General features: G+C 44.3%; 1 protein-coding gene across 3 annotated transcripts in view; it reads right to left on the reverse strand.

Annotated features, from left to right (window-relative positions):
* The window catches only part of tnr (tenascin R (restrictin, janusin)), a 109,802-nt gene that overhangs the window by 25,617 nt on the left and 58,037 nt on the right, over positions 1–26,148 (reverse strand). For 2 of the 3 annotated variants that reach the window (XM_042104781.1, XM_042104792.1), the window contains 7 exons: positions 13,421–14,016; positions 12,331–12,807; positions 8,136–8,399; positions 6,966–7,081; positions 4,738–4,888; positions 2,287–2,556; positions 1,708–1,911 (listed from right to left, as the gene is read on the reverse strand). In XM_042104781.1, coding sequence (XP_041960715.1) covers positions 1,708–1,911; positions 2,287–2,556; positions 4,738–4,888; positions 6,966–7,081; positions 8,136–8,399; positions 12,331–12,807; positions 13,421–13,958 — 2,020 coding nt within the window. In that variant the 5' untranslated portion in view covers positions 13,959–14,016. The remainder of the gene's footprint in view (positions 1–1,707; positions 1,912–2,286; positions 2,557–4,737; positions 4,889–6,965; positions 7,082–8,135; positions 8,400–12,330; positions 12,808–13,420; positions 14,017–26,148) is intronic. The other variant, XM_042104785.1, reaches the window with a different exon arrangement.

Raw genomic sequence — 26,148 nt, forward strand, 5'->3', positions numbered from 1 at the left:
TTAAATGAACATGATTTCTTAATGTCTAGTGACATATCAGGGCAATTTTATGATATATATTATATATAAATATAAATTGAAATACATTTTTTACATACGGATCCTTTAATAAAGACATGTCAAGATGGTGGCCTGCTGGCCATTTCAGTGCCCTAAGTGAGTGGCTTTGAGTGAGTGACATTTAAATGATAACTCAAACACCTAAAATGAAATAAAAGGCCTATTATTTACAGACCATTACTGTGTATTTTTAAACATTAATTTCTGAAGAAATGCTGTTTTACTTATAAATGGTGCACTGTCACTTTAACAACATTGATCTTTACGTTGTCATAATGCCCTTTTGCCAGCTCTTGTTTACAAGCCTTATTTGTTTGAGTTACATTGATAGCACAATATTAACAATAATATGCACAATGTTAAGTTGTTTTAAGCAACCTTCATTGCTTTGGAAATGGAAGTATGCAATGACATGTTGCTTCACATTTCGTTTTGTGAATACAAGTAAATTATGAGCCTGGTATCCACCTAGCTATCGGAATGGAATGCGTTTCAGTCGACTCAGCATATCATGTGCTTCATGTAGCCTAAATGCTTGGAAAACGAATTCTAGTACTACGTGGTCATATTTAACCAGTATCAGGAGATAACGTTCTACTATTTTGCGCAGATTTTTTCTCCTCTGTTGTTCTCGCGTGGTGTTTGCGAATATGTATCAAAACAAAACAAGCGCTTAATTTTGGGTTAAACTGCATTGTAACGCGCGTTACTGAAGTTTGTACCAAGTAAATATTACCCAATTTTTTTTTGCAATGCCTTACATTACCGCGTTACCGCAAACAGCAATATATTACAGTAATTACATTACTTTTGTAACGCATTACTCCCAACACTGTATATACATATATGCACACACACACACACACACACACACACAATATGCACACTAACTCTCACACCCCATGCAGATACACACACACAGACCATATACACTAACTCTCACAACTACATGCAGACACACACGCACGCACAGACATACACATTCAGGGTTCTATTTTAACGAGCCGAAGCTCCTGGTAAATAAACAATGTTTACATATCATATTTATTATTGCCATTGGTCTCAGTGTTCATATCAGTTTGAAAAGTCCTGTCAGAATACCTTTATTTTAACAAAAAAGCAATTTGAGCAACCTTTAATTGAGTATACGCATATTATCCCACCGGTCACAATTGTGACCAGTAATAAAACTCAATTTTTCATCTACTTTTCTAAATGTAAAAAAAAAAGTAATTATTGATTACTTCAAAGGGTTGCTAATAACACATGATTTGCATATTTGCATGTCTGGGAAAAAAATGGGCTTAAATGGGTTAAGAACACTCTTTGTTTACACTGTTCAAAAACAGAGCCAAAGTATTATCAATTAGGTCATGGCTGACAAAATAAGATTTTCAAATTAATGTCAAACCCATGGCTCATGACCTATGGCAAGTCAGTATAATAGGCTAGATTAGAGAGAGTTTATTTTCTGTCCTGATATTAACCAAAGATAATGAAATATCCAATTATGCAGAATGCACGGAAAGTTAATTACGTGGATGATGGATTCAATTTAATTTTGATATTCACACTACCAAACATAATGCTATAGTCGCACAATCATAATGAATGTAATAAATCCAATTATTTTCCACAAACATTCACCTGTGAGCGTTGTCTGGCTGGTGGGTCCCTCGTTGCGGGGCACGACCACCTTGTCGTACTGGTCTCCGGCCAGCGTGCTGTACACTACGCGGTAACCCTCCACCTCCGCCTCGCTGTTGTCCCACTCCAGCTCCAGAGAGGTGGAGGACCTGGACAGCACACGCAGATTCTTGGGCGCGTCCAGCTCTGAGAAGAATGACAGAACTGACAATGGTTGGTCCACTCAGACCGATCATCAGAAGTTGGATTTGTGGCATTATGCAACAGATGAAACAGATTGCCAACTATAAATGTTTGAAGAGGCACAGTATTTTGTGATTTATTTGTGATACTATCTTTTCATGTTTTTCATGTCTTATTCAGTAGCTACTTGTCTCATGCAGAAAACTAGTTGAAATATCTTAGTTTCACAGATCTCACAGAGAGATCATTCAAAATGTATACAGATCTACTAAAGTTTGCAAGATTGCCTTTGAGTAAAAAAGCTTTAAACTTTATCCATTTATCTCTCTCTTTAGACGTTTATCTCTATTGGCAAAGTGCAGAATCTGAGTAGGAGAGTCTGGGACCAGTGCTCACCGGTGGTAAATTCGGTTGAAATGGCTCCACTTTCGTTACCCTTGCGTACCCCGCTGACAGACACTTCATATCGTGAGCCTGGCTGCAGCACTTGCAGAGAGTACTGACTCAACGTCGGCTGCAGGCGGAAAGTGGTCTTAGGGCCTTCTGCCCCAACCAGCCCATAGCGGAGGACGATCTGGTCCACTTTAGCCTTGGGTGGGGTCCACTCCACAAATGCCACAGACTCTGAAATATCTCGGACGATCAGGTCAGTCGGGCCATCAATCTCTGAGGCAAGAAAAAGAACACCATTATGGTGGTCACACTGTTTGTTTGAAGAAACAAATGAGACACAAAAATAACTTAACTTAAGTGGGTCCTCTCTCAGAGGGGAAGCATGGCATGCATAGAGACCTGGTGGCACTCTGCCATGCGTCTGCATTTTACAGTTGATACAGAAAACCCATCATGTAGCACTTTCATATTTATAATGACAGTGTTTAATACCCCATTTTTAAAATCCTGTCTTGTGCAATTCTAAGTTTATTCCAAAATAATAAAAGTTATTCACTTATTCACAAGTGCTTGTCATTAGGTTTATAATCAACCCAGTCCAATTTCTGAGCTTACCATGTCCATTAGGAAAACTGGCACCATATGGAATAGACTTACAGCTGGGCTGCACTGGGTGCACAACTGAAACGTTCCATTCGTGGAAAGTAAAAATAGAAGACTGGTCTAATTGTATCGAGCGTGCACGCCGCTATCACGTCTGGCGTAGCCAGTTTCATTGATTATGGTGGAAGCTAATTGTTGCCGCATATGCTCTGAGAGCTTCAGGAGTGTGCCTATTGGTACTCTTCTATAAAAGAGGGAAACTTTTACTTAAGGAAAATGCATTCTGTAAGTAATTAACCTTTCTCAAATGGAGCGCAATGAAAACAGACACACTGATGGTGAAAGTCCCTTGAGGTCACACAGCTATTCCATATTTTCCACCTGAGTAGCATCTACTGAGCTAATTACTGTATGAAGAAACAGTCATTTGTTCATGCTTGTAGCAGTTTCAAAGGAACTTAATTTCTGGCCAATAAAAAAATGGAATATTACAAACCCTGTTAACTCATTGTAAATAACCTAGTTAATTACTCCACTTTGAAAAAAAAAAAAAATCATTATTTAAAACTAATATGGGCAAAGAAGTTGTACTATGGAAGAACCCCCTCCCACACACACACACACACACACACACACAAAACTAAAGCAATACTCTCAATTTTGCTTGTTGCCATTTTTGAGTGTTACTGTGGATTTCTTCTATTTTAGTGCCAGGGAGGATAATAATCCTCATGCATAATAATTGCCTAGTGTCACATTTGTCTTTCTTTATCCAATAAGGTATCTGCAGTGGACAAATTAAATATTCATCAGCTTCTATGCATAAATAATGCCTCTTTAATTTTGGTTGACAGCAAGGCTTGGTGAAAATTAATGGTGTTTTCACTGCCAAGACATCCTTTGAAAAGCAGGCCTACTGGAAATGTTCAACTGAATCTAATCTCTGTCTCCAACTGACACACTGGAAGGTCCTGGGTTTACATTGAGTGCATAATTGCTAGCAAACTGACCCATCCATCAAAGTGATGTTTTACGCTAGCTGAGCTTAACTGACGTGTGTGTTATGTCTAATACTCCTCGTTCACTGTGCGCCATTGTTTTCAGACAGCTTCACTTTACTTATTGTATTCCATCACCCTTCCTTGCAACCTGCTATTAATGAATGCAATCTAATCATTCCAATTGTAGCTGGTGTTTTCTTACACAGAAGAATTTACCTTTTCCAGACTGCTGTGGTGTCAGCTATACTGCTATTATCAAACCCTTAGAAAAAGCTAAGCTGTTGACTTATCAAGATGGAAACGAAACCAAGATGTGGGCAATCAATAAGGCAATGAGTGGATCTGCCGAGGCAGCAGCAGCTAGTAAATAACTAACCCAAACAGACAGGTTTTTTTTTTACGTAAACCTTCTGTCATACAAAAATAGCAACGCAACCGTTATATATAAACTTGCCAAGGCAAAAGCCTACTTATGATCCTAGCAGAGGTTGATTTCACAGCTACTGTCTAGTTATGGATCTCTGTCATGCTATGTAATTATCATGTACTCTCTCAAAATGTATGTACTGTACACTATGACTGCGTAGTGGTATTAGTGGCACAGTGACAATATAAAGAATGTCTACACAGGTAAATATGAAATATATAATTCTAAGAGCCGCCACAGCAATTAATCAATAATGGCATGACAGTGTCACTTTAATGAGCGCCAATTCCTGAAAAAAAAAATCAATGAGAGAATATGGGTGTGTTTTTGTGATATGTGTATGACATGGTTATGTGTGTGTTATGACACTAGGTTGGCACAGATGGTGAGAGTGAGACCGTGCGAGCTGTGGCCGAGCCTTACTGGTGGTGACGGTGGCCGTGACGGGCTGGCTGCGGCCCTGGTCCCTCAGCGCCACCAGGTTGACGGTGTACTCCTCCCCCGGCCTCAGCCCTGTCTGATGGAAGGAGGTGATGGTGCTGGGCAGCTGTGCCGTCATCCCCCCGTCGTTATCCTGCGCAGCAGACGGCGGACGCCACCAAACGAAAGAAGAAAAAAAAATTAAAAAATGCGGACAACGAGGACACCCTTCACTTTAAAGGGATGCTTTCATATGGACATCAAAGCGCAGCCGCCACACTTGCGGGAGTGGGGGTGGGGCAGGGTTGGGTTGGGAGGGAGGAAGCTTCTGAGGCAGAGGCAACAAACAGCACGCAGCTCTAATGAACAGGGGAATTATAGCAAGCTGGTGGAAGGCTTTAGCCAGCAAACTGTGCAAGCCATACGCCAGAAAAAAACTTTGAACTGGGAGAAAATGTTTGATGAGCTTAACCAAACTTCTTTTAGTGAGCTAACTGCTAGTGAGCTATTCTAGAAAACGTTACGCCAAGTTCAGTCAGAAGCGGTTGGCACGTACTAAGTGTTCTTTTTCTCCTGGAATGCCTCGCCTGACACACTGTGGAATGATTTTACCCGGCATTCAAGAAGGGGTAGGCATTTAGAATATAGATGTTGCCCATTCTGTCGCTTGCAAGTTGATCTGCTTATGGAGGGCTCTGTTGCATTGGCACGAGCCCCTGTTTATACCCTTACAGAGGATGTCTCCCTCCCATCCATCCATTAAGATATTGTCCAGATTCCGTGGTGGCGGACTGGCCTTTTGGATTAAATCCAAAGGGTTTTAATCCGAACCTCCACCAGGGGGGTTAAGTCTTGCACTTCTAATGATTTCCCCAGTGACCACGGGCCAGGATGGCTCCTGCTCACAGAGCGTCTCTCCTGGGGAAGATTGGAGTGCTCCATGACCCCTGTGCACCCACACCTCTTTGTATTCACAGACCGTCTTCTCAAGTAGAAAAGGAACAAGGGAAAAAATGAGAGAGAGAGAGAGAGAGAGAGAGAGAGAGAGAGAGAGAGAGAGAGAGATAATCTTTCTGGTCTGTTTGGTCATTGTGATGCCTGACTTTCATCTTCTCAATGAACCTCTTGTGGGCCGGAGCACAGCCACTCTGGGCATGGAGGACGTCTGCCGCTAAGAAACTAAAAGCCGGCATGAGATTAAAGAGTCTGATGTTTATGGAGGGCATTAAACCAAGAGCTTTCCTGACTTTGAACTTGTGCCTACAGAACACCATTATGAGCCTACAAACCTGTCCCACTCTCAAATCCACTGAATCATCAGTAAAGAGACAATCTGCCACGCGCCGCAGCAAGAGGAGTGGAGCGCAGCACCGTAAAATGGGACATAATTCTCACCTTTCCATCTTGCATTACCAACTGCATGACGAGAGAAAAAATGTGCACCTGTATTCCCTTATCTTTCCACACGCTTGTGATATTTTCAGCCACGTCGCTATCAATGTCTCCGCCACAAATACTGAACTCCTGCAAGCCTCAGGCAAACCCCCGACAGGAGCCATCTCTGAGACGGACAAGGGCCCCGATTTAGCGCGGATCTGGCACAGAGGCGGCATCGCAGCCAGGGGTTCGTCAAACAGAGGCTGACAGTCAGAGGCCGTCACGTCACGCACACAACGACAACATTACTTTGAATGACTGGAGGTGAGTGCGTAATAGCATGAAGCTTCATCCCCACTGGTTGACATCATACTGCTAAAAACAACTCTGCTTTTTCTTCCTCTCTCTCTCTCTTCTTCTCTCTCTCTCTTCTTCTCTCTCTCTCTCTGTTTGTGGAGTTGTCAAGGTACGTTCGGCATAATGCGCCTTTATTTGTCGTTCTCCTTAATCGCACCATACAAACAGCGAGCCTATCAGCATACATTCTGTATTAGTAAACAAACAGTGTTTTCTCAGTTTGAGTGATTGAAATGTGTATGCACAGAGGCTTTGCAATTTCACACACTCTTGTGTCAATACGAACAGGACTTCAAAATGTGTTGCTTTAAAAAAAAAATGTTATTCTAAGAAACTGCAGCCCTCATGCATACCCAACAATAGCTGTCACGCAAGATAGTGATCTGCATCGACTAGGGACACAAATGATTTGGGTCTATGCAAATGTTGCTCTTCACCTAGGCAGTGCAGTCAGGGTGAATCGATGTCTGTCCGGCCTCCCCGAGAAAAAAGGTTACCTTGGGAATGAAGCTTATTTCCCAGCCATCAAACAAGTAGTCGAAGGGCTTCCACTGGACCTCCACCGATGTTTCCGTGATGGATTTGAAGACTAAACCATCTGGATTCGAAAGATCTGGAAGGCAAGGATTAATGTGTTATATGCCTCTGTTTTCAGCACACCCAATAAATCAATGGTTCTCACGGGCAGGGTGACCTCTCCTCGCTCCCACGAGGGTGAGGGGTGGGCAGGAGAGGTGAGGAGAGGCCAGCAGGGGTCTGCTTTGTGGGGCTAGCTGGCTGCACATTCTTAATCTAGCTCCAGGGCCATACAACGGCTGAGTGGAGAGGAGATGTAGCCGAGATCAGGACCTGATAAGGGCCAGCTAGAAACCACACTTGGCTCTTTCATGAGAACACTCTCTGTCATTATAAACTGAAAGACGGAGTGAGCAAACAAATGTACATCCATCACATAGCGCTGCTGCCTTCTGACAATTCCCATCTCGTGCTGTCCAGGGAAGCGTGAATATCTTAAGGAGATAAAAGCCGGGTGCCAATTGTGTGGACTGTTCCTATTGATTTAATTTGTTTACTTTTGCTTCCATCTTTTTCAGATTATGTCGGAAGTGGGCGATTTGTGCACTGAGGTTTGTAATGCTTTACCCAGAATGCCCCTGCGTTACATGACAAATAATGGTATGCTTGTGAAAGGAGGAGAGAGGGGTGGGGGTTGCTCTAAAATGAGCTTTCCACATGGCTGACAGGCATCAGCTGTGAAATAACTGCCCTCAAGCAATTTGCAAGTCTAACAGTTTTACTAAGCATTTGGCAGGTGTCTAATCATATCCTGTAGGTAAATACTGGGTACAAGAACATTGGGATATCGCTCATTATCTTTCCTTTGTCCTTTCCTGTACACGAGGAGAGTCCTTTTTACATTTTGACAATGATCGGAACTAATTAAATGTAATGTAATGTAATTATTTCATTATTTCCTTAGCAGTCAGTGAAGGGTCTGTATGAAGGGGAGATGTAACTTAGATAAGCCTTCAATGAAAATAAATCTTGAAGTTTAAGATAGTAAAAAACATCGACGACATGAAATATTTACAACAATGGCCCTCTGCCTAATGAACGTGCTCAAAAGATAAATAGAGGGGGTAAAACCTGATCGTAGTTGCACTCACATGTCGACACTTGAGCTGTGACAGGTACACTGATGACGTTGTTGAGCACGGCATAGACGTTAATGGTGTACTCAATCCCAGGCTCGAGCTCTTTGATGGTGCCATTGGTGACATTGCCTGGTACCCTGATCTCAAGTTGCACACCTCCCGGGCTGGTTGGCACATACGTGATCAGGTAGTCTGTCAGCACAACTGACCCCTCCCACTCCAGGTCAATGGTACGTTCCGTCACTCCCCGCACTTGAAGGTTCAAGGGTGACGCCACTGTAAAGGTAAATGATTTATGATTAAAATAGGTAAAACATACCACTTTTAGGTTAAGTAGTGCTGTGTGCACGACTGCTGGGTTTGACTACATCTGACTCAGATGCAGTATAACAAGACCCAAGCAAGGTTCCGTGGAGAAGAAGTCATCTTTTTAATGAAGTCAGAGCTTCTGCCGTATGCTTGGTAAGTGGGAGCGGAACACTCTCACAGTCTCTGGGGGCAACTGGACCCGCGCCAGACCATAAACCTGAGAGGCCAGCAGCAGAGAATGCAAATGAGACACAGCCTCAACAAGAACAGATCCTGTAACCACCTGAGAGGAATGAGATGGCAGAAGAGAGAAGGAGGAGGAGAGAGTGAGCCAGAGAGAGAGAGAGAGAGAGGGAGAAATAGTGAGTGAGTGAGAGAGAGTGAAGGAGAGGGGGAGACAGTTGTGGCAGTACTAGCTCTTGTTGTCCCCAAAGTGCTGTGCTTCTCTCCTGAGATGGGGGGGCTCCACACAGCGCGAGTGTGTAAGCTTCCCCTGGGGTACCATGAAAGTCTTGAGGAGGTACTCCAGCGCCTTCCTCACGAACACACCAGATGGGCTCTCAGCCCGCTTCCTCGTCCCACTCTTCTTCAGGTTTTAACTCTTAACGCTGCGTCGTACCGTTACTGTGGGGCTGCTTAAAAAAAGAATTGACCATGTCTTCCTCGATCTTCCCTTTAAAACAACCAGTAGCGCACCAAGCAGTGATTAACAAACAGGAGTGGAGAGTTGTCCAGGTCGTGGAGGCTAAAACAGGCTGATGAGACAGGGGAGATTGGGGGCTACCAAGGGGGTGAAGAGGGGTGAGCATGTCCAGCCCAGACGCCCACAGACAAACATGGCCCCCTCCATCCCTCATTAATCAGGCAGTAAGTGGGCATCTACAGACGAAGAGGTCCTGGCACACAGATTCTGGGGTGTAGAGGCCAGGCAGCGGGCCAGAATCCGCGGTGCTCGGAGCCGAAGCCAATAAGTGTTCGCCCACTCTCTCTCTCTCTTTCTCTCACTCCTTCTGACGGCTCGTTTGATCCTAAAGGATGGTGTTAGATGCTTGACCGCTTTTCGGGCTGAGCAAAGTCTTATTAAACTTTGTCGGGTTGCCGGTCGGAGTGAAACTTCACCGCTGTGTTTTCCTCAATTTCCCAGCAGACTTCAGCCGTGCAGGGTTCTTGACTCCTAATTTCCCGGCAGAGCCGCGGAGAGCAGTGCGGCACACTTGCAAGGCTGACTCGAACATGGTTTAAGCAAATCCATTAAGCAAAGCAGTTGTAAGACCAAACTGTAATTACTGCTTGACCAACTCTTCAAACATAGAACTGTTTAATAAATTCACTTTTGTTTTGTTCATTCCTCCCCACCCTGACTTGGCACTAATTTTGCCGAGAAACTGCTGTAGATTGAAACATCTGAAGGTCTGGTGCTGGTTCAGACTTTTTGGAATTTTCTAATTATATAATTAAATACCGTCCTTATACAAACACATGAGGGCAATTGTTAATAAAAGCATATACGCTCATACTCTGATTACGCATCCTCAGGAGAGGCTAATGTGATCAAGCTTTTAATATTCAACCAGAAGTCCCTTAATGAATGTGTTAATTGGGATACAGTGCTCTTTCATCCTTAAATGGTCTTAGTTATGAATGACAAATGCCCCTGAGCCTTTTGGACATGATTGGGCTGGGGACATTAGGAACAGGTTTCTGAAAATGTGACCGAGATACTAAGAGACGGGGCAGGAAAGGAAGTTGTTTGATTAAGGCAAAATATCAACTGTCTTCACTTCACTCCTCGCACAACACGTTTTTCAGCTCAGAGGTGGGCTTATTGGAATATCAATGATAGCAGTGAACATTGTTCAATAAACCAGCAACAGTAGACTGAAATCAATAGTCAGTTTAATTAATCTAAGAATAAAATGGTTTAAAGTTGATCTTAACACTACACAATTCAAAAGAGTGGACTGAATAAATTGAAACGATCCCTCAGGAGTATGTAATATGTAAATCAATAGCATCACAATGCTGCACAAAAAGAACAGCAAAAGCCTCACTGGGCATTCATGGCAATGCCGGACAGAATTGTGAGCACAATCAGACAGTGAAAGCCATGTCTGATTGTGCTCACAATTTACATATCAATCTTTTCTACTTTTCTTCTATACTTCGTTCACCTTGAAGGAGAGTGTGCATACCTTCAGGCTGCTGTGCATAACTTAGCTCTCAGAAACATGCGCGTCGTTATGCATTTGTGGAGATGTCATTTGGGTGATATCTCAGAGAGGTGAACTCTGGGTACAAATTTTCATGACAGATAGGATTTGCTTCGCTCAAACCGGTACACAGTCCCTGGCCTTTGAATGCATAATACCAATTCCATGGTCTTATTAGTGTCATCACAGGTGAAAATGAAATGCAGTTGTTGAAGGCTATTCATTCACAGCCTTCATTTGTTTCTCATTTCATAAACTAAAATAGGCAAAATTGTCTGAACTAGCACAACTTGAGCACTGTCAAATAATTGAACAGTTTTTATCTTTGTATTCAGCATGTGCTCCCTCACACGACCCGGCTATTTTTCTCCTAATTGCGGTGAAATAAGCAATTTCGACTCCACTAGGTCTTTTAGAAAATGAAGGGATGAAGAGAGCTGGACTGGTAATATTATTTGCCCTCCTTTCTCTCGCCTCGCTTCTCTCTCTTTCTCGCCTCGCTTCTCTCTCTTTCTCTCCGAGATGACAGCTGTGGAGGGGCTCGGCAGAGCTAGCTCTGAACCTGGGTACGCGTGGTTCAAAAAGCCTAATGTGACACATCTTCCCAAGTGAATGTGACTTTTGACAAATGAATGCTGTTACACCGCAAGCCGTCACCAATTTCTTTGGCCGGTGCTAGCGACATGGGGGGCCGCCATGGGGCTTGACTCCCTCTAGTATGAGGCAAGGGCTGCAGACCCAGCATGCTTCTGTGTGCCGAGGATTTTGATTTGTATTTTGCCTCAAAATACACCAGTTTTACAATGCCCCTTACCTGACAATAGCAGTGTGCTTTTTTTTTACTGCAATAAAATTGTGCTGCTTTTGTGCTGGGTTGAATATTCCAGCAGAGCTTCAGGCTTGCTCTTAAGCCAATATTTCCTATCTAAAAAGCCAGTTATTGTTTCTCCAGGTAAGTAGGTTGTAGTAGTGATTAAATATAAGCCATATTTTATGCATTTATATGGCAGAGAATCATTGGAAGACAGACATTGCAGAGCCTGATACAATCTCTTTAAGGTTTAAATTCTGGATTTTTGAAACCCTCTCTTTTTGGACAAAAAGAAACAGGATCTCACCAAATGTCCCTCACGGGATCAAAAAAGTATATATACTTATACTTATACTCTCCCTTTCTCTAAAAAGCTATTTATTGGAAACATTACTGGCTCTAGTGCAGACGTCTGCTCCATGGTTCTCTCTTTGGCTCTCCTCCCAAAGGAAAGCATCAGGGCTTCTTCCACTGAAACTTAAAATGTTCCTTTAATTATTCTATTATATGCACTTCACTTTTATAAATTATATTTTCATCTATCCTCTGTCTCCATCTGTTCTTTTTACTTTTATTTTTTATATCGCACATTCGTTGCCTGTATGGAATGTGCTATTAAATTGTCTTGTCTTACACAATACAGCGGCAAATACACATGTGTGCTTTATTGCATCACATTTAGATGTACATTTGATAATCATTAATGGCAACTGATGGATCTTACATCTACAAGTACAGAGTCTCTGGAGCACAGTTTCAACTGCACTAAAATATTCAATGAAACATTTATATTGTCATAAATAACAATTGCCCCACTTAAAGTGGAATGAGATCCATACAAATTAAATGGAGTAAAGTTTCCTGCACATTAACTCACCGGATGCACAGTCATCTCCGGTGAAGCCCTCTTGGCAGACGCAGAACCCGTCCTTGCAGACTCCTTTCTGGCTGCAGTTGTTTGCGCAGAAGACCACTGAGCAGTCCTCCCCCACGAAGCCCGGGCGACACTGGCACGTTCCGTTGATGCAGAGGCCCTGGTCGGAGCAGTCGTTCAGGCAGCGGCTCTGGGAGCAGTCGTCGCCGGTGTAGGCCTCCTCGCAGACACACTCGCCGTCCAGACACAGGCCCCGGTCTGAGCAGTCTCCAGGACAACGGGGCTCAGAGCAGTTGTCGCCACCAAAGTCCCGGTCGCACACACACTCGCCGTCGATGCACACTCCCTGGCCCGAGCAGTCGTCTGGGCAACGGGGCTCGGAGCAGTTCTTGCCCGCCCATCCCTCGTCGCACACACAGCCGCACACATCCATGCTGAAGGTGCCGTGGCCGCTGCAGTGAGGAACGTAATCCAGACGACCTGGAAGGAACGCAAAACACATCAACCATCAACCACAGAAAAACACAGAAGGAATCCAATGATGCATCATTTTTGATACAGAATTCATGTATTTGACTGTTTATTCAGTAAGACTCATGCTAATTTAGCAGGCATATATTGTATATCTAAAATCAACACATAAAATACCAGTTCCTTCATTTACTAAAGAAAACTTGAACTAGTCAATATATTGTATATATATATATATATATATATATATATATATATATATATATAACAATTTTGCTTTTTGACCTCATTAAGTCATTGTGTACTGTATAATCATTCCAGTGTGTTAGTCATTCCTAGTGCTCTTTAGAGAAGCCTGTGCCCTGGGACTGCAGGTGTGCGATTGCTCAGGCCGACTAGTACCATGATGTAAGAGCAGCCCAACTCTGCCAGAGCTGGGGCCGAATCCTAATGCTGTCCGCCAGTGTGCCGCCACACCTGCATCGACTGAGGATGCAGCGAGGGTGACGGAGTAATTGCCAATCCCCTCCCCCCCACACACCATCCACACACACACACACACATACAAACACACACACACACACACACACACCCCTCCTGACCGGGTCCCACTCAGACTTACCTATGGCTGAGCTCTCCCCACAGCAGCTGGAGCTGCACTGGACGCGCAGCAGGGACACCTCCCGTTCTAGCATCTCGATGCGGCTGGTCAGCTGCTGGATGGTGGCGGCGGCCACGCCTGAACTCGAGCCCGAGCCTGAGCAGCCGCAGGCCTGCTTGGGGATGTTGATGCGGTGGGTGAACGTGACCTGGCTGTCCGCGTCCACCGTCTCCTCCGTGTATTCGGCCGGGGGCGCTGTCGTAGTGCTACCCACGTCGCTCCCTGTGGCCTCCTTCGCCCTCTGGCCGGCCGCGCCCGACTCCAGGTCCACGGAGCAGAGCGACTCCAGGGGCACGTTGATGTTGTAGACGTGGTTGAAGATCATGGGCTGTGTCTGGTTGCCCCCGGACGCGCCGCCGGCATCGGGAGCCTGGCGCTTGACCCTGGTGGTTCGCACCAGGCCGCCCCGGGGCGGTAAGGCGCAGACTCCCAGGAAGGCGAGAGAAAAGGACAGCCCCACCACGTAGCTCCTCAGCGTCATCTGGCGTCCAGCCGACATCTTAGCTGAGGGAGCAGAGCAGGCTCACAAAGCAGCACTGGTGATGACTAAACTGGCACTGGAGGAGCACAAAAAGCAAAAAGAGAGAGAGAGAGAGAGACAGAACAACTTTGATGTATAAAAGCATCTGTGATTTATCTTGGCACCTTCAAGGGTTTTATTTGTGTTTTTTTCCTCACCAACGAATTCAATTGTGCATAAGAGAGTAATGATGAAAAACTGGCTGAAGTATCAAGCTGATCCATGAAACCAATAGGGGTATTGTTACCAGGGGCGTCACTAGACCTTATTCACTGGGGCACGTGCCTTAGTAAAAGTCTCCAGTGCCCCAGTAAAATTCTAGCGCGGCTCTAGCTAGAAACGGCATTCCTGAGCGCATCTCCGTGCCTGCTTATAAAAAAATAAGGAATAAACAAAGGGGCCATAATAGCCAATCAGGAAATAGCACCTCTGTAGCTGGGTAAGATTGGGTAAGACCAATGAAAATCGTTCACATGATTCTTCCGAGTGTTTCGTTGTACTGCACACACATACACTGTGGAATCCGCTGGAGCTCATTACATCACTTTGAGCACAGAGTAAGTCATCCCCTGTTTAATGTTACAACAAATTCACAACTTGTTTGACAGAAAAAATGACAAGTTGATCGCTGTTAGAGAGTGTTACTGTTACCCACATAACTAGCATCTGTTTTTCAATGCTTAGCGTCATTGTAGCCTAAATTTAGCAACAGTTTACCAGCTTGTGCTCTCTCACTCACACACACACTCACACCATGCGTAGGCTGCATGCACACATGTGGACAATTAATAAGTAGGCCTATAAATAATGTATACGTATACTGTAGAGAGTCCTGTAAAAGTAGCCTATACTGTTTGTGAAGCTGTCCTACTGTAAAACTAAACATAGCCTTCTGACAAACTATTCAGAGATGGACATCAGAAAATTCTTCCTGAACAGAGGCAGAGGGAGAGGAACAGTGAGGAGGATGAGGGAGGTATGATCATTTTGCCCACATTAATGGTAACATTAACATTTATGCTGGTAATAGCCAGTGCTGTGATTTGATCAATGGTTTAATGGCAAACTTAAATAAGGATGTTGCTGGATAGTGGCTGCTGGATGTTGCTGGATAGTGGCTGCTACAACAATTGAGGGAGAGAGTGCTGGAGGAGAAGAAGGTCGAAGAGAGGGAGAAGAGAGGGGAGAAAGAGGTTGGGCAGTCCAGTACCAGGCAGGGGGAGGAGGAGGAGGAGAGAGACAGGCAAGAAACGGATGAGGACATGATGAGGGCTAGATGTAAAACTATTCAGAGTATGGAGGAGGATGTCTGTGACCTAGGGGAGATATGTGATGGTCCAAATCAGGCTAGCCATTTATTTCATATTGCGCGCACAGTTATTATTATTATTAATTTTTTTTTTTTTTATGTATTGGGAGTTGGGGGCCTGTGCCCCAGCAAAGCTCTAGGTCTAGAATCGCCTCTGATTGTTACAGTGATTCTCCAGCGCCCGTTATCCTTTGCATCTATCCTGAAGGCCGAGAATAACAAAAAAAAAAAAAAAAAAATCCTTGAAATGAATCACATCAATGCTACAACACCAGGGGCTCAGAGCATCTGGTCAGAGTGATTATGGCAACACCATTTTCCATCTTTGTTAGGCTCAGTGGATAAGTCTTTAGAGGGGCTCAATGGGGTGGGTAACAAATGCGAGTCTTTGAGTAAATGACTTCTTAGTGTCGGCTTACGAGGGAGAAATCTATTTCACATGAACACAGATCCGGGAATGGTATATGACTGCAGTCGTGCAGACCTCTACACAATAGCAAAAGAAGATGAATGACTGAATTAGTCATGAGGTGATTTAGTTTTAACCCTACTGTCAACTCTTCTGACTGCAAGGAAGTGACTCCATGTCAGTGTGTGTATTAACTTGTTTTGTAGTCTGTTTGACTTCCTGTTTCTTTTCCATATGCATGCCATAGTGAACAATTCTCAGATTGTGTTTTGTTGTCCCGCTGCACCATTTTAAAAACATCATATAAGTGTACCTTTAAAGCAAATAAAACATGATGCAGGATGCAGGGAAAGTATTTTATCTGTAGAACAGAGTACAATGTATCTATACCATGTCCCTATACCATATTGATAGGGGTTTCATAAATCCTTTCTTAGCCAAGGTCTCACTGGCTGTGAACAATCTCATTTCTAAATACCACATACGCATAGCCGATCGCCTCAGAAATGCACAACATGACTGGGAACTATTCACAGAGGCTGGACAACAACGCCGTTAAAATATTGCTTGCAACCCTTCATTGAGGAACTCTTCACAGATACTGTATGCCAGTTGATCCTGGGACTGAATTGCTAAATTACTTTCAGAAAATGCCACAGCATTTGTCTCAGGGCATATAAAGTAGTGAAGGGAGTGTGGAGGAGGGTCCATAATACAGCAGAAAATATTCTCCTCACACGCAAGCACGGACAGTGGTATGCGAAAGCCTGTGTGTGTGCACTGTGACACAAAACAGATACAAAAGGAAGCAGTCTCTCCTGTTTTTCTCTCTGCTTGGTTCAGTGGCATTTTGCTGGTCTTGTCCTGTCCTCAGTTGTGTAGTTTGCTGATGTCAGGCCCTTTCGCCTCCAGAGTCGGCGCGGGTCACAAAGACAGCGTGACATAACTAGCAAAGTGGGTTGATGGGAAAGTTTCCCGTCGCCCTGCAGCCTCCTATCAAAGCTTCCTTTTGCGTTTGGGAGACAATGGGACGCCATCAGGCTTAATGTCGGAGAGGCTCTCTTGCTCATCTACCTCTGAGGAGTGCGCTGCATTTTTAGCACCCTATCTCTCCTTGCAGTCGTCTAATGGCAGTTCTCATGGGCAGCCCTGTAATTAGAGATGACAGGATGGAGGCTCACAATACTCTCTTTTAGCCCATCTCTGCCGTAGAAAAGTGTGTGTGTGTGTGCGTGTGTGTCTGTGTGCATGTGTGTGTGAGTGCCTGTGTCTCTCTCTCTGTGAAAAGTGTGTGTGTTTATGTGTGTATGTGTGTGCATGTGTGTGTGTAGAGGGTTAAACTCCTATCATAGGCACCAGAAGTCTCTGCAGGAGCACAGAAAATGAGCCGATCGTGGGGATTGGCATGACTACATCAGCCAGACATGGGGTATCACATGGAAATGACTGCAAGTGCCAGCATGGAGACTAAATGAGAGGAATGATACAGCAGCGCCTGGTGAGGGCCTTGAAGCCAGCCATTTTCCTGCCAGTGGGGGGGGGGGGGGGGGGGGGGGGGGGGGGAGGAATCACCAACCATCCTCCTACTACACCTCTTGCCAACATTTTGCACTGCAGCATTTCTTTCTGGCTTATCTCAATTTAGTGGCAGTGACCATCAATGTGATTGTTATTTGGAGATGTAGTTGTTAGAGCAGCTACTGGGTGACAGAATGGCTTTTATTATGATACATGCGACTGTGCCAGTGGCCCCCTGACTGGACAGAACGTGCCCCCTCTCTCCCCTGATGGATGCCGACAGGCTGCGGCGCAAGCTAATAAGCATTGGCAGCTCTGGGATCAGGGTGACATGCTGTGAACAAAGGGATCAATAGGTGCCAATTTCTGTGGCTGCCCACCACTTGCTGATTTGCCCTTAGAGGAAGAGCCTACATCCTGTTTGGGTGCCAATGTCCTGCCACTCTCTCCATGGTCTTGAACTCATGAAAGCATATATTGGAAGGGGGCAAATAGTGTGTGTGTGTGTGTGTGTGTGTGTGTGTGTGTGTGTTGGTGTGTGTGACTTTCAGAGCATAACTAAAGGTAAATAGAAGTACAGCATCAGACAGTTACAAATAGTTCACAAAATGATGCACCAGTGTAAACAATGTACACACACTATAGTAGTACAGCACATCAAGCACTGATAGTATTGTGTTGGAGTATTGTGTGATTTGATTGATGAGAAAGAAAAATGAATTGAATCCATTTTAAGATGAGCCTGAAACATAACAAAATGTGGAAAACTCGAAAGGGTCTGAAAGCTTTCCGGTTGCACTGTATAAACGATTTCCAACTTCAATGCAACATTAGGTTAGGTTATACATGTTTGCTGTTGCTATGTTACTCCGTGATTTGTAATCTTTGCTAGATATTGATCAAAGTCAAAAGTCAAAGTCTGCTTTATTGTCAATTTCTTCACATGTCAAGACATACAAAGAGATCGAAATTACGTTTCCCACTATCCCATGGTGGAGACAAGACATATTTTACCAATTAGGTCCACAGACAAACATAACATTCAAGTAAACAATATAAAAAGTAAAAATAAGAAGGCATTTACAATATAGTTTGATATGAGTAATGTGCTTGTTTACAATGAAAGCATGATGCCAATGCAAGCATCCGACACAGCACAGATTGGCCAGAATGTGTCATTCCCCATAGGGAATAAAATGCTTTCTTTTATACAGATCTTCAACAGAAATCAATAATGTGAGGGCGTGGAGAACATACATCTTCCATAAGATTTTAGGTGGTATCCTGGTGTGATTGAAATGTCAGCCATGAAGACATGCATGGACACATTCCATGATTTACAATAATGGCTTGTTCAGGTGTCATGAAAGCCAACCACACAGGTGTCTGCTGTTGATGGAATGTTCCCCGCCCGTGCCTACATTGCATTACTAATGAAAATATGTAGGCCTTGTGGATGTCGCTGTGCCATGTTGACAACGAGCCTCATGAGAAACTCAAGAGAGAGGAAGCCATTGGCCTGCTTCTCTGTACTCCAGCCTGGCGTGTTGGGTGGAGGGGGCGCGGGGGCGGCGCGGCAGGACCACACTGCTGTGAGAAGATGGAGGAGGTGGAGGGGACTGTGACCCGATGAGGAGAGATAAGGCCGACGGGACTGTGTGTGTGGAGGTGAAGCATCGGCGAGGAAGGCGAGGAAGGCATTAACCTTTCCCTAAGATAACAGATGGTCTTATTTGTCTGCTTCACACTGCATCTGAAAAGATGCCGCCGCCCCGTCCTAATGGGTGGGGAGTAAGAGGGGATGCAGTGCGGTCGCATGCTCGTACTGCCGCGGTGCCATTTTGATTTACCCTGTCATAAAGATGCCTCCGAGGGGGAAAAAAAACTTGCCAATGGCAAACAGATGAAATGGGATAAGATGGCATTTAAACAACGCCGATGCTTATCAGATGCAGTCTGAGTCGCCAAGTAAACACTTCAGCTCAGCTTCTTTAAAAGAGTCCACTGTCAGACGTTGTAAAAGTCAAGTGCTGATTCACCTTCACTGCCTTTCATATCAAATTTAAACCGTCATGATGTATTGAAGTTTGTAAGGACAGTAAAAGGGTGACCTAATATTTCACAATCTATGTGAAACAAATACTCTTATAACTTAAAGGTGCTCTAAGCGATGTTACGTGGTTTCTAAGCTAAGTTTCTAAGCTTTTTTGTCATATACAGCAAACATTACCTCACCACAAAATATGACCGCCGCCCAGTCCAGCACATTTTTTCCACAAAAATAAATCACGCTGAAAGGCCTATATGATTCCAACTGTCTTACTAAATTGCATTATCCACACTCAATTCTCACTGGTATCTGCTAGACAACAAGTACCAAAACATGATTAGTTCATAGATTTCACATGTAAAATTAATTTTATACAACCCCACCCCCATCTTGCCTGTTCTTAATTCTGAGAAATTCTTGTGTGCATGTGTGCGTGTACATGTTTATGTTTATGTGTGATGGTGTGTGTGTGTGTGTGTGCCTGCGTATGTGCCTGTGTTTGTGCATGTGCATGCATGCGTACATATGTCTACTGTGTGAGTATGTGTCATACATATGATTACTGTGAATGTAAGTGTGTGCTTGTGTATCTGTTTATGCACATGTGTGCACATGGAATGGGTTAAGATGACCCCTGGAGGCAAAAATATGAAAAAAATTGGTCATCCTAGGCCCTACGGTTCTCAAGATATACACAGAAAACTGTGTCTGCCCTACCATCCTTTCGGGGGGTCCAGTCCACCGGGGGGGCTACAGATCAAAATGGTTCCATGCTATCCATGTGGGGTTACACCACCAAGTTTCGTGCACCCCGGTCTTTCAGTGTCCCGGGAATCCTTGTTGGTGTACAGTCACTAAATGTACACATAAATTATTTTATTGTAAGGCCCCCCATGAACGAAAGTTCACGAAACTTGGAGGGTGTCATAATGATCCTACACTTTCAATTTTGACCATGTCAGCCAGAGATATTGTGATAAAAACACCAAATTTTTTGCTTTTTAATTTTTAACTAGGTGGCGCTATACATGAAATAAGTGGTAATGGGATGGGTTGACATGCCCCCTTAAGACCAACATACAAAAAAAAGGTGGACCTCCTAGGCCTTACGGTTCTCGACATATTCACAGAAAACTGTCTCCGGCCACCTACAGGCCAGTTGGTGTATAGTAACATAAATTAATTTATTGTGTGGCCCCCCATGAGCGGAATTCCACGAAACTTGGCGTGCATTCAGAGGGTGTCATAATGATCATACACTTCCAATTTCGTGCAGTTTTGACTATGTTGGATCACAGATACCTGCGATTACAACACCTCATTTTTCCTTTTTTGTGTTTAACTAGGTGGCACTATAAATGAAATGAGTGGTTATGGAATGGGTTAACATGGCCCATTGAGATCAACATACAAAAAAAAATGGTCCTCCTAAACCCTACGGTTCTCGAGATATTCACAGAAAACTGTGTCTGCCCTACCCTCCTTTAGGGGGGTGCAGTCCAGCGGGGGGCTACAGATCAAAACGAAAAACGATGGTTCTATGCTATCCATGTGGGGTTACATGCCCACCAAGTTTCGTCTACCTCGGTCTTACAGTGTCCCGGGAATCCTTGACGGAAATTTGGACATGCGAAAAAAATAAATAAAAATCTGACTAAACCTATATGACCGCCGCTTCGCTCATAATTACAGGGTTAACATAGCCTGGGAATACCCAGCACTCTGCACTCTCAATTCTAATTGAGGAGGTCTGCGTGCCCATCAGGCAAGGGTTAAAATGAATGAAACATGCTTTACAGTAAAGGGTTACCCAGTCATATCTGTGTGACACTGTAAAATACTACTGGCAAATGTCCCCCTTTGCACTGAAAGGAGCTCTTCTTTATGCAGCTGGGAAAAAAGCAAGAGGAAATGAAAGGCTTTTTTGAGGGCTGTCCAGGTCTATTCATGTATTTTAATGTCCAGACATTAATCAGGACAATATCTCTTTTATGGAAATGAAAAATAATGTGATGCGGTGAAGTTATTTAATCAAATGAATTCATATGGGGATGGATGATCCAAAAGCTTTTTTTTACTCTCCCCTTTATATGTATCCATTTTCATTTTGCATACACATACACGCACATACACACACACACACATGCACGCACGCACACACACACACACATACATACACACACACACACACAAGCGTGCGCACGCGTTTAAAAAACACGGTTACACAAGCTATTACGGAACACCCTGCATTATATATGAGAGCAGCATTGATGTTCCCTCAGCGCATGTTTGTGAGCAGAGCTTGATCACAGTGGCTGCGCTCTCCCTGGGGGGAAGAACACTTCCCTGGCGTAACACAGAGGAGTTGCTCTGCATATCCTCATCAGCTTCACTTATTGGAGGTTAAGAAAAACAAAATACAAAAAAAAAAAAAAGCCCTAGGGTTGCAAGCTGCCTCCTCCGCCTCTTGTAAAACACCATCAGATTTTTTAAATCAACATGTGGGCCTGCTACCCTATCCAGCACAGCCAGGCTCCTCCTGCAGAGGGCTTAGTGTGACTGGCCTCAGGCACTAGTGTCTTTACAGCGCTCAGCAGGCTCCACGGCTCATCTGCCAAACGCTGTTAGGGCTGTGGCAAGCGTCTGGTGCCACTGCATTTGAGATATGTCATGAGAGAGAGAGAGAGGGAGAGAGAGGGGGGGGGAGGGGGAGGGAGGGAGCAAGAGAGAGAGACAGACAGACAGACAGACAGAGAGACAGACGGACAGTAGGAGCCAAAGAAAGAGAGAGAGAGATAGAGGGAGCAAGAGCAACATACAGACAGTTAGAGAGAGAGGGATGGTACGAGATAGAGGGAGAGAGAGAGAGGATGAAGTGGGAGATTGTGCTGTCAGCTCAGTGTTCTTATCAGTCCCCTGAGGCCTCTGTCCATCTCTGTCGCTCGTCCGCCTCCCCCGTTAGATCTGACCCGAGCCGTGGCATAAGGAGCCGTCTGCCTTTCGTCCAGCCCCGCCCAGTCTCGGGCTGGTGCTGGCAGAGCTGTGGGCGTGGGAATGCGCTGGCTAACCTCCATTTGTACGGGTTAATGGGCAAACACCTCGACACAGGCACGCCTCCCATCACCACCGCGCCACACACAACCCTTCCTGTGTGGAACACCCACTGCTACAACATTACCATTCCTTTCTTATTGCCCCTATGGTGGCTGCCAAATAGCATAGTCTTTCAGGATCATTGGCTGCTGCTTGTCGCGGGCACCTGCGACCCTGCACATTTTAAAGTCTCTTTAACGCCACTGCTACTATGGCAAGGTGGACTAAAGCGAGAGGTGACATGAATAAACCATGGCACCGCAAAACCACTGAGCTTCCCCAGCGCTCGCTGGTTTAGCTTTCTCAACTCCCCTTATTTTAATTACAATCACGTCAACAAGTGAAGAATATAAATGGCACGGGACTCTAAATACATTACGCAAGACTGACCAGTACAATTTTACCCATTATCCGCTTCACGGGGCAACATTTTAAAATTTGTAATCGCAAACAGTCAATTAGGTTCATTACATTGGCTGCCAAATTTATAAAGTACACTTCACATCCAGAAAGCTCAAAGTTCAGCTTAAGAAAACCACATTATAAGTGAGTTAAAAACTATCTGTATGCATTAAATACAAAAAAGCAATCAGACAGTCAGAAGACACGTTAACAGCATTAATGTTGTTCTGTAGTTTACATCTTATCACAGATTTTTGGTCACTTAAATGCTATTTTGGCCTCCTGTGTGGCAGACAACAACATCACTAATTTTTAACTGAATGGATGGATCAATTTGAAGGCTAAAGCAGATTCTTAAGATTACACATCATTCCAACTGACAAAGTCTGAACTGTCATTTCTGAACTGTCAGAAAAGTGACACAAAATAGCCTCGTTAATATTCTGCTCTCGTTACATGTTCCATAAGAGAGTGGCTGAGACAGCCGCGCACTGGATTGCATTTTGGGTCCGTTTGATTCCTTGAAAATTGAGTCAAATTCCATATTTCAGCCCTGCAGAAAGAACATCCTTTCAGCTGTCACAGTAATTGTTCTCTCTCATGAGCTCTGATCTCATCCTCAAGTGGGAGACTGTGAATGGAGACATTGGAGAGAACCTATTTTAATGTGTAGCCTTCACAGTCTTCTCTTCTTATTTCACTTGTATAAACTCATTTTACTTCATTCTCAGCGAGAACAGCGAGAACACTAGAAGGATGTTGTCCGCAGCATTATTTATTTCCACATACGCTCCTGATGGGCTGCCAAAAAGGCATCAACTTAAAAAAAATAGATATATATCAGGGGCGTATCAAAGCATATTTACAGACTTTCAACAAAGTTGCAGTCTGCTTTGCAGTGAGCGAATCCATCCAGCTTAACCACAGAGGATACAAGGAGAGATTCCGAGCAAAAACCGAGTCGTTTTAATTGTATTTTCTCATGGCACGTAATCTTTCTTTGCATACCTGACAGTAAATCCCACCTAAGCATTAGATCAAACAGTCTGTCAGAGCCTGTGCTTGACAGTAATACCTCCCTTCTCCTCTGGGCAAACAACTCCTCCAATCCTCCTCTCTTCCAGAAAAATAATCTCCACATGAACTTCTTCACGAGTTACTCTTTTCTTTTCATCTTCATTGTGCAGAAATTATGGTTTCCTCCGTCCCTAAAATGACAGTTATTGTTCTGCCTCACGTTAAAAAAAGGAAATGTTGAAGAGGAACGGCTCCTTTGTTCTCTTCACGGGGTAGGAAAGGAAAGAACTTTGAACAAAATGCTGTGAACCAGTTAATGAGATACTAGACATTGTACCAATGTAGGAGACAGATGTGAAAGTGAATTTGAAACTAGTCATTTTCAGTGCTTTTTGATTTATGTGTCAAGATGGTAATAAACATGTAAGGTCAGGAGAGAGGCGAGAGAGGTTGAGTGTGTGTATAATGTATGTGTGTGTGCATGTGTGTGTGCATGTGTGTGTACATGTGTGTGTATGGGTGCCAGTGAGAGGGAGACAGACAGCAATAGAAAGTAGGAAAAAAGAACGATAGCTCCTTCGGACCTGATTTCATACACATTGAGTCATCTACTACAGCAAAGTAGATGACTCAACAATCTGCTCCATCTACAACAAATCATGTTACTGGAGATCAACCTTTTGGGGAGGTTGCTCATGGTAATGTAATTCTGATTTTAATTCAGGAGTCTGGAGTCTGCTATTCTCTGTAGAGGCCCAAAAAGAGGCACTTCAAATACTTGCAATCCTCCCACACACACACACACACACACACACACACACACACACACACACACACACACACACAGATTATCTCACCCTCTGCAGTGAGGCCACACATGCTGCTCACAATGGCCAGCTTGTTACCTGTCTGCCCCGATAAGCTGTAAAATAAATCCATGACGGGTAAAAGACAAGGCCGGGCCTCCAGATTGCACCCAACGTGAGCGTGTTTCTGAGCAGGAACAGAGAGTCGAAATGGACAGGTATCAGGCTCTTCATCCCTCTCAGTCATCTATTATTAAGCCGAGAGATCACTTCAGATTGATCAGGTATCACAGCAGGCTTTCTGTTCCGGACTGCTGGACCTGGATCGGGCCGCCGGCAGGCTGAGCCTTTCTGAAGCAGATCGTGGTGGGGTGGATTGTTGCTCTTTCACCCAGGAGGCTCTCAGCGAGGAAAACGATCAGAACAGAACATCAGATTATCCCCACCCACGCACCTCCATCTACCTCATTAACTCATGGCACGCTCCGAAATAGACAGAAAGACAGACAGAAAGACAGACGGGTAGATTACTAAAATCCGACGCTCAGCACAGGAGAATTATTATTAACTCCTGAAATAATTGTCCCAGCTTCGGCATGTGCGTCTGAACTGTGAACTGTGCTATCTGTTAATTCAATCCCTCATAATTAGAGGTGGCTCTGGGAGACCCCACGGTGTCACCACAATCAGGCTGCTGCCGCACCGGAGCGACCCTAATCCCCATCGATTGGAGATCGGTGATCAAAGGCTCCCAGCGCGCTGTCACTTCACTCCCAGGCTACATGCTGCAATTAACAATACCCCATCAGCATTTCATTAAGACATTAAGGATGCACCGCCACCATCCCCCCAGGGACAAGCATGTGCACACATTTGCACGCTCACACAAACAAACACACACACACACATACAGTACACGTGGCACACTAAGCCTCAATGCGAAATCATCGGGTGTGATGCTTGATTCACACATACACAAACAAATATAGACCAATACATACAAAACCAATGTAACAAACATTCACACACACAAGGATTTGTGAAAACCACATGAAATCGAGAGTGATAGCCCCTGTCTGTACCGGTGTTCTCATGGGAACCAAATGAGCAAAGTGTGAAAAAAAAAGCGTATATCTCCCCATTCGGCAAACCATGCGATGTGATGACAAGCACGTCTTATGCGGTTGTAGACAATAGCCCAGTTTCACCAGACTCACTACTTTGTTTGCTCTTGTGAATAGAGTCTGGGTACTATTGTAATGGTCGAAAACTTTGCGTTAACTTTGAAATCATTGTCCAGCCTAACCAATCACATTGATCCGGGATCCCTAACAATACCTACTTCACCTAACCTTTACAAACTGATAATAAACCACATTGGTTGTCAGGAAACAATGTACAGTATTTATCTTTGGTGTGTAAATGTACACATTTCTACGACTGCAATTGTTTTCTCTGTTTGCAGGCAGGTGTTGCTACGTAGCACAGCCACTTCCAATCATTCCCTCACATTGTTGGCTGGCCCTCCATCCTGGTGGCTAACCGAAATGTAAACACATTGAGAG

Source organism: Alosa sapidissima, chromosome 1 (genome assembly GCF_018492685.1).
Source record: "Alosa sapidissima isolate fAloSap1 chromosome 1, fAloSap1.pri, whole genome shotgun sequence".
NCBI classification, from domain to species: Eukaryota; Metazoa; Chordata; class Actinopteri; order Clupeiformes; family Clupeidae; genus Alosa; species Alosa sapidissima.